General features: G+C 48.2%; 1 protein-coding gene across 1 annotated transcript in view; it reads right to left on the reverse strand.

Moving 5' to 3' along the window:
- Nucleotides 1-583: 583 nt before the first annotated feature.
- The window catches only part of MEGF8 (multiple EGF like domains 8), a 54076-nt gene continuing 37959 nt past the window's right edge, over nt 584-16700 (reverse strand). Inside the window, 18 exon segments of the mRNA XM_083162192.1 lie at nt 584-3277; nt 5172-5304; nt 6569-6699; nt 6893-7063; nt 7208-7400; nt 7507-7672; nt 8782-8989; nt 9128-9342; nt 9438-9648; nt 9744-9873; nt 10563-10794; nt 11721-11990; nt 11993-12154; nt 13075-13246; nt 13440-13644; nt 13743-13861; nt 13952-14062; nt 15821-16035. Of these exon segments, the coding sequence (XP_083018318.1) occupies nt 2042-3277; nt 5172-5304; nt 6569-6699; nt 6893-7063; nt 7208-7400; nt 7507-7672; nt 8782-8989; nt 9128-9342; nt 9438-9648; nt 9744-9873; nt 10563-10794; nt 11721-11990; nt 11993-12154; nt 13075-13246; nt 13440-13644; nt 13743-13861; nt 13952-14062; nt 15821-16035 (4280 nt within the window). The 3' untranslated portion in view covers nt 584-2041.

Here is a 16700-nt window from a genome sequence, read left to right on the forward strand (position 1 = left end):
ATTGAATGAAATCAACCACAAGCTTCTGTGATGCCAGGGGGGAACTGGCAGCCGTCGGAACTGGGTGGGGGTCGGAATTGACGGGTCCCATATTATCCTATGGGGAAAAAAACGTTACAAGTTTACCAGACGATATCTCCGGTTCCCGGGGGGCTAGAGACACGGGGCTGGGCTCGTTGGAAAGCCCTGGTCCTCAGCTACAAAATAAATGACAGGGGGGGCACGTGCCCAGGTGCCCCCCACCCCCCCCCCCCCCTGAATCCGCCACTGCATGGTCGATCACTAATAGTTGAACGGGACTAGGTAGACGCCTAAACATAGTTGACAGCATCTAGATGCTGTCGACTCCTTCGACCGTTAGTGGTTGACCATGTTTGTCAATCTAGACATGGTTGATCCTCTATACCAGGGCTGAGCAACACCGGCCCTCCAGATGTTGATGAACTACACATCCCAGCATGCCTTGCATCAGTTTCAGCATGGCTACATAGCAAAACTATTGCAAAGCATCCTGGGATATGTAGTTCATCAACATCTGGAGGGCCGGTGTTGCCCAGCCCTGCGCTATAACATAACCACCCTTCAGATGTATGTGCTTCATGACTCTAGAGTGGCTACTGCTGGGATTGGTGGAAGCTCCTGTCCAATCCAGTCCAATAGCCATCACATGCCTCCAGGCTGTAAGGCCAGACTTACCCAGGCATGTACATCGCCTCCTGGCAGCTGAAGCTCTGCGCCCTGTAATAAATTGGTCATTTATTTATTTTTTGCCAATGAAAACAATTATTTTTTCGGAATTTATATACCAGCGTTCAAATGAAAAAAGGCCAATTATTAGTTTAAGATGTGAATTTGTCATAAAAACCATAAAAGATTTCTTTTTTTTGTTTTTATTTTATATAAAAATGAAAGTCGTTTCACATTAGCTCCACTGCTGCGGCCGGGGACCTGTATTATCCACATATCGTACTGTAGCAGTCAACTCAATTATTCTCTCCCATGCCCAGCTCCGTACAAGACATTCATGCTCTTGCAAGACACCAATGGGCTGCTAACGTAGAGTGGATTCTGGGCAACTTTTGGCTGACTAGCTCATATTAAACCGGGGTAGGATAAAAACCCATGTACTGGGTGAGTAGGGATCATAGGACAGACAGACATTGGGTCTACAAGCATCAGTTTGACCACTGAACGTCAACATTGGGTTTTTCTTTTCAATTTTTTACACGAATGTCGACACGGACACTAAAAAACTGCACCACATCCCCTCGCATGGTTCGCTACGCTCGGCACACTTTTTTATTCTCCCACCACACCCTAGTGGATGGTAGGGCATAAAATACCGCCTGTCGGCACAAATAAATAACTAAAAATCCCCATGTTGACCTTTTGACTGTCGACCTTCCCCATGTTGCCCTAATTCTTGTGTCGACAAGCATTAGGGCAACATAATAATGTCCATGTCGATCTTCATGCATGTTGACTTAGTGACGATATCCCTACTGGGCAGCTAATGCTGCATCTGGTGTCTAGCTTGTAGGCACCATTACTATTGATGTTGATGAAGCCACATGAAATCCTGCTGGCACCCAGCTAAGACCGACAGTCTCTTAATTCCTACATTATATTGTCCCCCGTCCCCCCGGGTCGTACCCATCAGCCTCCAAGACTGGCAGGTCCTAAACCATTTGTGGTCATAGTTAAATGACATGTTGTAGATCACAGTCCTCTGAAATAGTGTTTTGTTATATCCCAGCCAAAAACACAGTTAAAAAAAAAAAAAGTCTTCATTGCACTAAACCGTCAAACATAATCCCACATACATTTAAAAAAAATATATATACAGTGTTAACTGAAGTTCACCCACGCTAATCTTTTTGGGGCGTTGTCCCCTCATCAAGAAGTCAATGAGTTTCTTCTAAGTCTTTACGCTTTCTGGACAGAGTGAAAGGGACGCCCCCTACTGGCCATCCAAAAAGGCAGATTTATCTTTCACAGTTTTAGTTTCCAGTTAGTTCGCTTTGTTCACCTTAGACTGCAATTAAAGAGACATGCTGGTCAGGTTCTCATGGCTGAGAAGTCCTTTTCTGGAACTGCTGACAACATGGCTGGGGCCGCAGTATTCTTGAAGGTTGTGGCGCAAAGTCACTAGTGCAGAACCCAAACATGCTCTGTTGGGCGCCTGGGAGCCTCCAGGTAGCTGCAAGAGCAGGGTGACCACACCAGCCATGCCATCGTCCGTGGGCTCTAGCGTGATGGGCCCCACTCGGAAGCTGGAATAGGTGTATCCCAGTAGCTGGGACAAGAATGGGTCCGAGTGCCTTAATGAGGGAGGCTGCGGTGTCGATGGGTCGTAGGACTTGACCCTGGGTTTGGAGCGGTGATGATGATGGTGGTGGTGGTGGTGATGCGGAAGTGGTGGTAAAACAGGTCCTCCAGGGAAACATCCCACCATCTCTACATCTGGATGAAAGTAGACGGTCAATTTTGCAAAGGGCCGACTAGCCATTTTGCTCATCTCCTGGAGATGGCGCCTCTGTTCCCTGCGGACGTCGAGCCATTGTTTCACTTTCCAGAGCAAGACGCAGGCAGAGAGGAAAAGGAAGAAGCAGCTGAAGAAAACTGAGAAGAAGACGAAGAGATCTATGTGCGCTTGGTCTTGGCGGAAGAAGAGCAGACCTTGGGACTCCCCGGAACCTCTTTCTGAGTTGCCCAATAGCAACAGGTAAAAGCGGCTATTTTTCAGCGTATGCAGCTCATGTGGGTATGTAATGACCACGCGGTCCCTGACACCGCGAACGATTAGTACAGTCTGTTGATTGCGGACTGTAATGTAGGTGATTAATCCCCTCGGATGTTCCTCACGAAGCCAAGAGGATTTACTGTAGGTATTCAACAAGCTATGATTGAGCAACGCAGCGGTGAGTGGTTCGGGGCCCCCGTGCCCTTCCAGTTCTGACAGTCTGTAAACGCCCACAGAGTGGACACCGGTTAACGAGTCAACATCGACAGCAAAGCTCTCCGGGGAGGTGGAGACAAACACATCCACGCAACCGAACGTCACGTCAACGGTGACTCGGATGTCCACGTTGGTGAACTTCGGCTGAACTCCAAAGAAGACACTTCGACCGAAAGGCAGGTTCTGGATGTTGGGCTCATGGAAGCAGTTACTCTGTGACGTCGGGTCAAAGCAGTACTCCTGCTCCACGGTCATCAGTCGGTAACACTGCCGACCATTCACTGGATTACCGTGGAAAGAATCTTTGCACTTCGCACACTGCGGGACACATAGGAAAGGAGAAGTAGGATTGTGATCGATCAATTCAAAAAAACATCATAAGATATTATAAATCCATACGGTAGGTCATGCCCGACTCTCAGTAGAGTAACCCTAATAAACGGTGCACTCTCTATATAGTCTAAAGGCCCCCATACACTATGCGATTTTGGGACGATTTCATCCGATTTCGGCACTTTGTGCCGATAATCGGGTGAAATCGGCCCAAAATCGTATGCGTGTGATATCTGATCTGATCCGATGTGCGGTCCCGTGGGCATCGGACCGGATCAGGGAGGTCGGACGGTCTGTACATACGATCACGTCCGACCTCCCTGTATGCATATGCCTGCCACCTGACAGGCATATGCATGCAGACACCGGGGGAGCAGTGGTGCGGGCAGCGGGTCCCTGAGCGCCGGCGAGTGCTGCTGACTGACCTGGCCGGGCAGTGTACTTACTTACACATAGCAGCAGCGGGGACGGGCAGCGCAGTGGCGGCTATTATATTTTTAAAATACTTGTCAAATGACCGGCCGCTCTCTGATTGGCTGAGAGCTCTCCGGCCAATCAGAGAGCGGCCGGTCATTTGACAAGTATTTTAAAAATCTAATAGCCGCCACTACGCGTCCCGTCCCCGCCGCTGCTGCTATGTGTAAGTACACTGCCCGGCCAGGTCAGCAGCGCTCACCGCACCCGCCCCCACCACCGCTGCCCGCCCCCACCACCTCCGCCGCTGCCCGCCCCCACTACTCCTCACCGCCCTGCAGCTCCCCGGGTTTTTTTTAACATGGGGTAAATCGCATGCAATTTATCCCATGTAAAAAATGGCACATCAAGTGCCAAATTATATGTGAGCCTCCCGGGGAGCTGCCGGGCGGCTCGCAGGTAAATTGGGTCCAACTTGTCCCTAGGACAAGTCGGCCTAATGTATGGGGGCCTTAAGATTACAGATGTAATGCAATATTATATTCCATAGGTTGCCAGCCCAGTGAGGTCCTCATTCATAAAAAGTACTGGGATACTGAAGAGGGGATCGAACAATGTACTGGAAGGGGGGGGGGGGGGGGTGTGTATCAGGTTCTGATGTTTTTTTAGATACTCAGGTTATACAGTAAGTCAATTAGGCAGTCACCATGGTCACAGCAGCAGGAAATAAACGAGACAATCTTGTGGGAGGCAGTGAGCTGTCCACATGTGTGATTGTGTTAGAAGGGACAGGGCTGGATATGAGAGGGGCAGTGACCGTAGGAAGCCACAGACAGAGTTATATAGCTAAAGTAGTAATGTTACCCCAGCAGCACAGAGTATATCAGGAGATGAGTGATGTGTCAGGGAGGACAGGGCTGCATGTGACAGGGGCAGTGACATGATGTGAAGAGGGGAATGGGGGCAGCAGGAAGCCACAGACTGTGCGTTATATAGTGGGAGGAGCAGAGTCCCCAGCAGCACAGAGTATATCAGGAGATGGGGGCGTGCCAGTGAGGACAGGGCTGCATGTGACAGGGGCAGTGACATGATGTGAGGAGGGGAATGGGAGCAGCAGGAAGCCACAGACTGAGAGTTATGTAGTAAAAGTAGTAATGTTACCCCAGCAGCACAGAGTATATCAGGAGATGAGTGGTATGTCAGTGAGGACAGGGCTGCATGTGACAGGGGCAGTGACATGATGTGAGGAGGGGAATGGGAGCAGCAGGAAGCCACAGACTGAGAGTTATGTAGTAAAAGTAGTAATGTTACCCCAGCAGCACAGAGTATATCAGGAGATGAGTGGTATGTCAGTGAGGACAGGGCTGTATATGTCAGGGACAGTATCGTGGTGTAAGGAGGGGTAAGATTTAATAATTATAACAAAAGATTGACAATAAGAACGGTCCCAGAAGAAGCCATGTACCTGGTATCTATAGCACTCCTTCTTGTCAGACTGGGGACTGTTTTGGCAATTTTGGGTCTCTGTGTTATTGCTACAAGGGCAGTTTGTCCCATCGAGCTCATTGCATGTGTCTGCATGTCCGTTACACTGACACCTGCGGAATACACGGGAGACGGTTACACAAATAGCCGCAAAGCATTAACAGCTCACGGGAACACACATCAGTAAGAGAATCCGCACTGATAGACACTACATGTACAACAGCTAATGGTAGAAAAGGTCGACATGGACAGAATTTACAACACTTTTTTTGCATTAAACCATCTGTTTTGTATTAATGTTTTAAATTAAAATAATAGACTTTTTTTTTTATACTGTGAAACATTGTTGTGGTTTAGATACCTTTCTTGCATTTTATTTTATTTTTTTTTAACTACTTACTATTATATCTCAACATATGTAGATAGAGTCAACTTATTAAAACAGATATAGAGATAGAGGACATTGCAAATAAGAACATTGGATTGTTAGGGGCGGAAGTTAGGGAGTCTTAGTTGGTGCGAGGCAGATTTAGTACCTCTCTGGTGTGGTTCACCCCTCCTATGGCTCATATTCAATCCCGGTCGAAATTTTTGTATCGATACACCTATTCAATCCCAGTGCTGATTGTTCACCTGGGCGAAAAATCCAGCATCGTCAAAAACCGCGTGTATCAACAAAATTGCCTCAAATCCACGTGGTTTTGACGAATTTGCGGGCGTTTTTGACGATGCCAATTCGCCCTCCCAATAAAAAAAGATAAATGGCATGGGCATTGCGAACATTTCACCAAATCCATTTCATTTTTTATTTTTGAATCTGCATGGGTGAAAACGGCCACAAATGCATCAAAACTATGTGAATATGAGGCAATTTTGTTGACTTTTCGCCCAGGTGAAAAATCAGCGCTGGGATTGAATATGCAAATCAAATTCCCCCCAAAAGAGCAGATGAAACCGGCAGTTTTTTCGCTTGCCAAAAATTTCAGCATGGATTAAATATGGGCCTATATTTACTGCACTGGTTTAGCTCACTGAAATGAAGAACACAAGCAGCAAGAACGTGGAAGATTCCTTTAAAAGGACCAGCCATACATTTATTATTTTATTTTTATTAACAGTTTCTTATATAGCGCACACAGATTCCGCAGCGCTTTACAGAGAATATCTGAACATTCACATCAGTCCCTGCCCCAGTGGAGCTTACAATCTATATAAGCAACGGAATCTGCTGCGCTATATAAGAAACTGCAAATAAATAAATAAATAAATATATAAGAAACTGTTAATAAATAATAATAAATATGCTGAGAGCACCATCTGCTGGCGCCAAGTAATCATTGCAGGCCCTGTCCTGCAGAGAAGACCCAAAACACTCACTTGGTGCAACGCTTGTCGAGCAGAAAGTATCCGGGAAGGCAGCCCTCACACTTGTCCCCCAGGCTGTTATTCTGACAATGGACGCACAGAGCGGTATCCTCAGAGGGACCCTGAGTCACCCAGGTTGGGATCTGAAGGCACAAGACACAGGTTATGTATAATAAACAGAAAAACCCCAAGATGAGAGAGGAGGGGCTATTGTTATTAGAAGTTGAAGCTTGAACTCCCTTCCATGAAATTCAGATATATTCCAAAGCCTTAGGAAACATGGGTTTTAAATGCCACCACCATGCATATATATTATATATAACATTGTGTACACACCTTATCAGGTTCCAGGGAATATTTTTCCGGTTCTCTTGTGGCCTTCTCGTGTTCCTCCATCGTCATACATGCTTCACTGTTTCCGCGGCAGAAATCTAGACAGGGCCGGCAGATGCCGCCGTTCGCGGCGGATCCCACGAAGAGCGGCTTGCACTTCTCACAGTGCTCTCCCTGGCATGAAGATAGGAGGGCATCAAGAACGGGCAGGGAGATAGGCAAAGCAGCGTTCGGTTCTGGAACCAACACCAGAGTGCACTGCGAGACCGCAATCCATCAAGTCCCCACAATATATCCCTTACAAGAACAAGGACTAACCATGGTGTTGTTGTGGCACTGGAGACACACGTCTTCTGCGCCAAGTCCTGCGCAGTTGCTGTGCTTGTTACATCTGCAAGCCACCGAGCAGTTCTCCCCCACGTAACCGAAGTCACATCGGCACCGGTTAGGTTCCACGCAGGTCCCGTTCACACAACCGTGTTCACACACTGGGTGACACAGACCTGTTACACTGGATGGGAAAAAACAGGAGTTGAGGCATGGGACCGTTTCATACTATGACATCACAAACTAGGGAGCAGACACATTACGTTTTACACGGCGGCCGCCGCACTCACTTGTGCAGCATGTATCCTTTCTTGCAGGTGCACGTGAATCCGTGCGGCAGGTCGCTGCAGTTCTGCGTCTCATTGCAGTCGTGGTGCTGGTTCAGACATTCATTCTCCGGTGGGCAGAACATGAAAGCCCAGTGAGACTCCACGGAACCGCACTGCTCTCCCAACTCTGTGACCGGCAAACACATAAGGAATTAGCCGCCCGCTGTGTCATGCGTTACACAATTATGCATGTAATGGAATTGCGCCTTTAGTGGAACAAAAGGATTCTGGAGAGAACGTTCTAGAGTAGGTCCGGACAACCCAGCTGCTGTGAAACTACAATTCCCAGCATGCCCTGCCACAGTTTGGCTACTAGTGAATATTAGAACTCTGGCAGGGCATGCTGGGACATGTAGATCACAACCGGTACAGATGGGCCAGGCCTGCTCTAGAGTCTAGGATGGTACGAGATGAACGAGTGGACCTCGCTGTGCGACTTTACACAAACGGCTTACGGTACACTGGACATCATTCTTCTTATCTTAATAATTACAGAATTTATAAATGATCAGAGAACAGGGCCTACCATTGGTCCAGTATTGCACAGATACGACAGGTATCCCAATACCTTACACGTTTTAGCTGGAGAAGATTCTTTGGCAGAAACAGAAGAGTTAAGGTTCTCAATCTGGGTCCTCGGTTCCTACACAGTTCTTGTTTTCCAGAGGTGTCAAGCTTCAGAAAGTGATGACATGTAGAGTGATAAACAGCCAGCCAATCAGCTCCTAACTAACAGGCTGGTTTTGAAAACTTATAGCTAGGAGCTGATTGGCTGGTTGTTTATCCCTCTCCACTTTATCACTTTTTGAAGCTTGATCCATCTGGCCCAGAATCACATGTGAACTAATTGGCTGGAATTTGAATCTGGACTTTGGGGTCCAAGTTGGGGGGACAAGTTTGGGATACACATAGGATAATGGATAAGGTACGGATCACCATTACAGGTTGTGTTATCCTTTTCCATCCGCCATTGAGAACGTAATACCATTTTATCATTCACAACAGTGGTAAATACTTTACAATTTGAGGGCTTTTCCCACCTTGGTTTAGCATTACAAGTGATTTTATAGTACCATTTACACCCGTTAAGTCCCCGACACCAAAACGCCCCTGCCGTCATTAGCCAATCCCCAGTCACCACCGACAAACACCCATCAAAATAGCACGGATCTCTATATGGCGTCCCCCGGAGCCCTAGAAATGTAATGTTCCTACGCCTTTAGCATTTTGCCTGACCTTGAGTAGGTCCACTGATTCCACCTTCCAGACACCTCCCTTCCCCATTGCCTCCTCGGCGCGCACACCAGCCACAGCGGGGGTGCTGGATGCAGGCAGCGCAATGATTATGATGGGAGCAAGATGGCGAGCAGCTCTCCGCTCCGCTGAGGACTCTGCCGCAGGCTCCAGCAGCGCACTGCATCGGCAGGAAGGTGGGACTCATGCACTGTAAGAGGAGGAGACAAAGGAATGAGCCCTGAAGTAAATCAATAGCGATAGATACAGAACACACAACTTATGTACCACTCATCACATACGCGCTGGGCCAGAGCCGGAAGGACGTATGAGTTAGGATCATGATTACCTGCTTCAGCGCTACACTCCACACACACTGCTGCCAGCCGCCGTCTGCTCCCTTGGAGCTGAGACACTCGTGGCACGTGCTGTGGTTATAACAAGGTGTTGGACACGGAAGAGGTGGTGAAGACTCCACCGGCATCGGAGAGACATTGAGTAACGAGTGGCTGAAACAGGTCCAGTCATAGGTGGGTTGTACGCTAAGGATCCGCCGGGTCTCTCCTAGGATTGGGAGAGCGATAGAGGGGTTCTGTGAAGACCAGGAGCAGCTTCCGGACAGAAGATGGGTCTATTGCAGATGTCCTGGAATGTCTTACCTGTGCGTTTGAACTGGCGGGTCCACATGCACTTCCCCGAGGCAATGCACTTGTGGCAATCGGAGGCTTCGCACGAGATCTCCGAGCAGTTGCTGGCTAGGAAGATCTCGCGCTGGTTGATGCGACAGTCGTTTTCGGACGTGCAGCTTCCGTTACTCCCAATGCAGGCGCCTTCCGGGCAGTTTGTGCACCACTTGCAGCGGGGGGAACCCTGTAACGAAGATGGAACACGAGGCAACTTAGTTCCCTAAGGATAGAATTTGAGTACACACAGAACATTTGGAGAACAGGATATGTGGTCCTTACGGTGGAGAGCTGGGCACTCAATGAGCGGGGGTGCTGTGCCAAGCACTCGCTGCAGGTCCTCAGTCTCCGGCACTCATCTGCCGATTTTGGCAACGGGAAACATGGCGACAAAGCTTGGGGGCAACTGCGTCTGAATGACAAAATATGGAAGAACGTCAGCAGGTAGAATGTATGTAGAGAGATTTATTTGTGAACCCGGGGGGGGGGGTGACAAAGGTTGGGTTATGTTTAATTGAAAGAGGTACTACTGGAAAAGAACGGACCACTCCTCTCTGGGGGCGTGATGTAAGTATCACATCCTCAATGGAGGTACACACAGACACTTATCGCCTACATACTGGCGTAAATAACACCCATATGTACTCGATGATGTACTCCCGAAATAATACTCTGTTCAGAACAGAGACGTAGAAAACACAAAGATTTATTTATTAACAGACACAATGGGCTACAGCCAAGAGCTACCAGCCCTCTATAGGACATAGAAGTTCGCAGCGCTGCGTGTCAGTTTTAGCCCGCCCCCCGCTCACACATGCCGCCGCCCCCTTCACAGGGCAAATTTGCCCAGACAGCTGCGAATAGATGCTTTGCATAAACATCCATTCGCAGCCTATGAGGCGACGCCCACATCATTCGATGGTCGCCGACCATCGAATGATATGGTGCACACGCGCAAATCTAAGAGTTACGTATGTCCTGAAGGGGAACATGGCAGGCAGCTGACATCTGGTGATGTCACCTGCAGCCACCTCCTCCCGCACTGGTGGCTGCTCGCACTCGTCACATGACCAGAATAGGCCAGAACGTGAAGTCTCTTACCTCTCAGCAATGTCTGCAGATATACAGCTGCCCTGGCACCAGACGCAGCTGCCCGAGGTCTGATTGCAGGAAGCAGAGGTGCTGAACAGCATACAGGGGTCAGAGGGCACAGACAGCGTCACCATGCGCCCTAAGGCTACGCCATTAAACCCGCCAGAGATGTAGAGCCGGCCGCCCACCACAGCGACAGCGTGGCCTATTGACTGGTTCATCGGGACGCCCAGGACGGCATCTGGGGAGAAGAAGACGAGGAGGCCGCAATATAAGAACAGGTCAGCTTGCCACGCTGGTGTAATGCCACGCTGCTGGCACTCTGCACAGTAATGTTATATATATCATTTTACGTATCATATACCGTGGCACAAAGTCAGACTTTAAGGATAAGGAAATATGAATTCTTCATTATATCATTGTGATGGTTTATTGCCCCCCCCCCCCCCCCCCCTCCCCAAGGCATTTTGGTAAGACAATAAAAAAGCTTTCTGCCTCCGTCCCGTCCCCTCCTCCTTCCTCCCCTAGGGGTCAAAAGGTCTCACCTCCAGGCTCAGGAAAGTTTGCTGGTGTGCGTCCAGCCACAGGTGACTAATCTCCTGCAATGCACGTTAAAAATCAAGCACCCGGCCACAGTTGTCATCCCAGGCAGCAACCCGCAGGAAGGCTCTGGACCTTCCCCGGCTCCGTGACCAGTGCCATTCCCTGAAATTCTCAGATGCCCGCAGGAGAGAGGATTCGGTCCCCAGAGAGCAGGATTGGAGGCAATCTGGCTGACAGCTTACTCCCCGCACGGCCGTCTATAATGACTGCTCGGTTAAGGTACTTTTAGTGCGCCCCGCCAGCTCTGGCTCCCCCAAGCTGCCGCAGGGGCTGCGGCACCATAGATACGCCACTGACACTAACTTGTTGACCTAGTGACCGTATTACCGGCAAAGCATTGGGATGGAATTGTGGGATTTGCTGGCTATATCACATCTTTATTAAGGACAACGCAGTTTGCTTACACTTGTGTGATCAAGATAAGGATACCGGATTTATAAGCAAATTGTGTTTTAAAAATGTTTATACCCCAAACCTTCCAAAAGAATGTCCCCTTAAGGCCGTACTGACAATGGCGGGCAATGAGAGACAACAGCTGTGTCCAACGCGCTTTGGCCTCCTCACCGGTTCTGTTGATCCTAATCCAAGCGTTGCAGTGAATCTGGTAGAACAGAACCTCATTGCTGTACTCCTGTTGCTCCGTGCGGCCACCCACTATGATCATGGTGTCTTTCAGCACCGCAGTGACGTGGAAGAAGTGAGACAGAGGCTGATATGAGAAAACAGAAAGAGTCAGGGCTGCGGCGTTAGGGTATAAGCGGTGTTCTGGAAGAGAATAGGTTGTGAACAGGAAACCAATAAGGTTAAATGCAGGTAGGTTAGAAGTTGCAATACCTTTCTTCCCTGAGAGGGGGCGAGCAAGCTCCAAGTCAGATTAGGATAATACAAGCTGTACAGCTCAGGAGACGGCGTCACGGACTCCACGTGGAAGCGGTGTCCTCCAAACACATAGAACGCATCGGTGGCCTCGTGGTACACAGTAGAATGGCCATACAGACCTAGGACAGACAGATTCAGAGCATGTCGGGAATAAAAAGGTGAAGGATGTGGAGTGATATATTTAAATGTTTTGCATGCAGGGTACATACTGGTTGCTTGTGCATGTAGCTCACAAATATTGGGCACATTTATTCATACATTGCAGTTTAGGTTGGCATTAGGACACGCCCCTCTCTTTGCACATGTTACATCTATCCCACCTGCAGCGCAGCACAGTTTTACAGAAGAGCAAAGATACTTGATTTTTTTTTTTTTTGCTTTGTCGCAGCCCAGAATCATCCCCACTGTTGTCAGCTTTTGAGGGGAAGTATCCTGTCTGCGTGTCGATATTGACCACATGGACACTGATAGAATATCTTGGGTGCCGGAATGGGTCCCGACAGTCATTTACCCGACTGTTAAAACACCGACAGATGGGTTCCCGGTGGCCACCGGTTATTCGGGTCCACGACCCCCATAGACGGAGAATAGAATAGGTGGCGAGAGTAGCGAACCACCGTGCCCGCAAGGGGCTTTTTTGCGTTCGCCATGCTGTCTGAGTCCGGCCAGTCGGGATCCTGACGTCGGGCTAATGACTGTCGGGATCCCGACTGTCGGAACCCTATACCACACCCAAATATCTTATATTCCTACCGTTACACTACACACACAGCCGACAGATAACCTCAACCCCTGTAAATTATTATTGACCGTTCTGTCGGAGAGCAGTTATATTATTCCTAACAATTTAAAGGATTCTAAATTTTCAAATGGTGATCAGAGACTACCACCAGCAACGGACAGCGAACCAACAGCGGCCTTGTCTCTGAATTCCCTTGTTGTCCAACTCATTACCCAGTATTTACCTTTTTTTATTATTTTCTTTATTGAAGCGGTAAAAAATAAATGGGAACCATTGGGATAAGGCGGTAAGACTTACCGGTAGGCGGCGTGCCGGTATGCTGCCCCACTTTCCAGCTTTCTAACTCAATGCTGTATTCCAGCACACGGTTGTTGAAGCCATTCTCGGGGGAATATCCACCAATCAGGATTAGCGAGGATCCGCGGCGAGGAGTGAGGGTGTGGCCAGCCACAGAGGGCAAAAGAAAATCCTGGGAAGACAAGTCGAGTTACAAGAAAGGTCAACTCCAAAAAAACAACTTAGTATTTTATTGTGGATAAATTACGTGACTGAATCTATTGAAATTATTCATATTCTTGGCTGGTCACAGAACTTAGAACAAAGTAGAACACAAGCTATATGAACAGAAAATAGGTGCCGCCCACCCCCCTTCATACACCCACCGATTCACTTCTCCATTGCAGAGTAGTGAGGTTTAACACCCAGAAGTCGTTGTAGGCTCCATAACTTGTGAGACCACCCAGGATGTACATGGCATTCCGCATGGCATTGTACGCAGCTGCATGGAAGTAGCGAGGACTTGGGCCAGGACCACCACCCTCTGTACCAGCCAACATTTGTGTCCAGCGCCGCTCAGAGATGGAGTACCTATGTTTGAGATGAAGAATGGGATTGAGAATGTAAATACTGGTTGCCATTGGAAACCTGATAATTGTGGATATTCAGCAAAAAATTTTAAGGATTACCTATAAACGCTTCCAAGTACTCCATCTCTTAACGACAGACCCCCAAACATCCACAGAGTGTTATCCGGACCTTCCACCATGGTGTGACCCAGTCGGTGCAGGAAGCGGCTGGCTGTGTCCTGGAGAGAGAGAACAGATGAGCAGTCATTGTGTGCAGTAGACCTCCTGGAACTCACAGTTCTCTGGTTAATATGCTTTTGATGACTCACTGCTGTGAGCTGAGGATCCATCAGACTTTCCCACACAATCTTCCCAGAGTCCAAATGAACGGAGCAGTCTTCACCGGCATAACCAGGAGAACAGAAGCACAAGCCAAGAGTCTATACAAAGAATGAATAGACAAAATAAATAAAGCAATGAGTGTGTTCCTCACATTACATCTGTAGGACCACAGACTAGACCTGATGACATGATGTAAGGCAATGAGTGGGTTCCTCACCTTACATCTGTAGGACCACAGACTAGATCTGGAAACATGATGTAAGGCAATGAGTGGGTTCCTCACCTTACATCTGTAGGACCACAGACTAGATCTGATGACATGATGTAAGGCAATGAGTGGGTTCCTCACCTTACATCTGTAGGACCACAGCCTAGATCTAGTGACATGATGTAAGGCAATGAGTGAGTTCCTCACCTTACATCTGTAGGACCACAGACTAGATCTGGTGACATGATGTAAGGCAATGAGTGGGTTCCTCACATTACATCTGTAGGACCACAGCCTAGATCTGGGGACATGATGTAAGGCAATGAGTGGGTTCCTCACCTTACATCTGTAGGACCACAGACTAGATCATGTGACATGATGTAAGGCAATGAGTGGGTTCCTCACCTTACATCAGTAGGACCACAGACTAGACCTGACAACATGATGTAAGGCAATGAGTGGGTTCCTCACCTTACATCTGTAGGACCACAGACTAGATCACGTGACATGATGTAAGGCAATGAGTGGGTTCCTCACCTTACATCTGTAGGACCACAGACTAGACCTGACAACATGATGTAAGGCAATGAGTGGGTTCCTCACCTTACATCTGTAGGACCACAGACTAGACCTGATGACATGATGTAAGGCAATGAGTGGGTTCCTCACATTACACCTATAGGACCAGAGACTAGATCACGTGACATGATGTAAGGCAATGAGTGGGTTCCTCACCTTACATCTGTAAGACTGCAGACTTGATGTAAGGCAATGAGTGGGTTCCTCACCTTACATCTGTAGGACCACAGACTAGATTACGTGACATGATGTAAGGCAATGAGTGGGTTCCTCACCTTACATCTGTAGGACCACAGACTAGATCATGTGACATGATGTAAGGCAATAAGTGGGTTCCTCACCTTACATCTGTAGGACCACAGACTAGACCTGACAACATGATGTAAGGCAATGAGTGGGTTCCTCACCTTACATCTGTAGGACCACAGACTAGACCTGACAACATGATGTAAGGCAATGAGTGGGTTCCTCACCTTACATCTGTAGGACCACAGACTAGATCACGTGATATGATGTAAGGCAATGAGTGGGTTCCTCACCTTACATCTGTTGGACCACAGACTAGATCACATGACATAATGTGAGGCAATGAGCGGGTTCCTCACCTTACATCTGTAGGACCACACAGCCTAGATCTGGTGACATGATGTAAGGCAATGAGTGGGTTCCTCACCTTACATATGTAGGACCACAGACTAGATCATGTGACATGATGTAAGGCAATGAGTGGGTTCCTCACCTTACATCTGTAGGACCACAGACTAGATCACATGACATAATGTGAGGCAATGAGCGGGTTCCTCACCTTACATCTGTAGGACCACAGACTAGATCACGTGACATGATGTAAGGCAATGAGTGGGTTCCTCACCTTACATCTGTAGGACCACAGACTAGATCACGTGACATGATGTAAGGCAATGAGTGGGTTCCTCACCTTACATCTGTAGGACCACAGACTAGATCACGTGACATAATGTGAGGCAATGAGTGGGTTCCTCACATTACATCTGTAGGACCACAGACTAGATCACGTGACATAATGTGAGGCAATGAGTGGGTTCCTCACCTGGTTGCAGACTCCTCTCCCATCCCCAGCAGAGCAGTTTCCAGGGCACACATTGCGCAGACAATATGGCCCAGTCAGGGGGCTCCTACAGACGCAGGTCTGTCCTCGGCACACCTTGTTGAGGCCACAGGGTGGGTAACATTCATGCACAGTATATGTTGCATTAAAGCCGGACGGCTCCGTATTGTTTGCTTCATAATATACCACTAGGACACCTAATAAATAATAATAATATGGTCACAGCTATATAAGACTAAGGCATATCACTGTCTGTTACATGGTCACATTTCATCACCAATATTAAGACTTTCACACTGCCCCAACTGCACAGATAAAGCCACCACCCCCTATTACAGAGGGAGAGCACTATAAGAATATCTCCATACAGTATCATAACTACAACATATATCGCGGGCATCTTACTCATTTATTAAAAAAAAATAAAAATGGATCACGTGGATTTCATAGATTCAGAGACTTTGCGTGTTATTTTGTAATATATGTGTCATACACTGTACTATCAAAGGGCCCAATTCAGTTGCACGCGAAGACAATCACAATTTTCTAGGCTACGGAGCTGCCAATAATAGCAAGTGAAGCTGCCGCTCAGAGATGATAGACGCCACCTACCGGATCCATCGCAACTCGGTGGCGTTTGCGTACACATTCGTAGCCTACGTGCAACAGTCGGGAACATCACCTGTGCAAACAGGTCTATGTCAACGCAGGCCGGACGTGGCAGTAACGATGCAGGCGCCATGTTTCTCTGCGTACTCCTCAAATGCAGACAAAGACTCGGTCGCACACAATGTACAAGTGTCATATCACATGAATCAGCACAGTCATCTTGTGCGTCTTAGTCACAATTGTGTTACTTCTA

This window comes from Crinia signifera, chromosome 19 (assembly GCF_055691185.1).
Source record: "Crinia signifera chromosome 19, ASM5569118v1, whole genome shotgun sequence".
Taxonomy (NCBI): domain Eukaryota; kingdom Metazoa; phylum Chordata; class Amphibia; order Anura; family Myobatrachidae; genus Crinia; species Crinia signifera.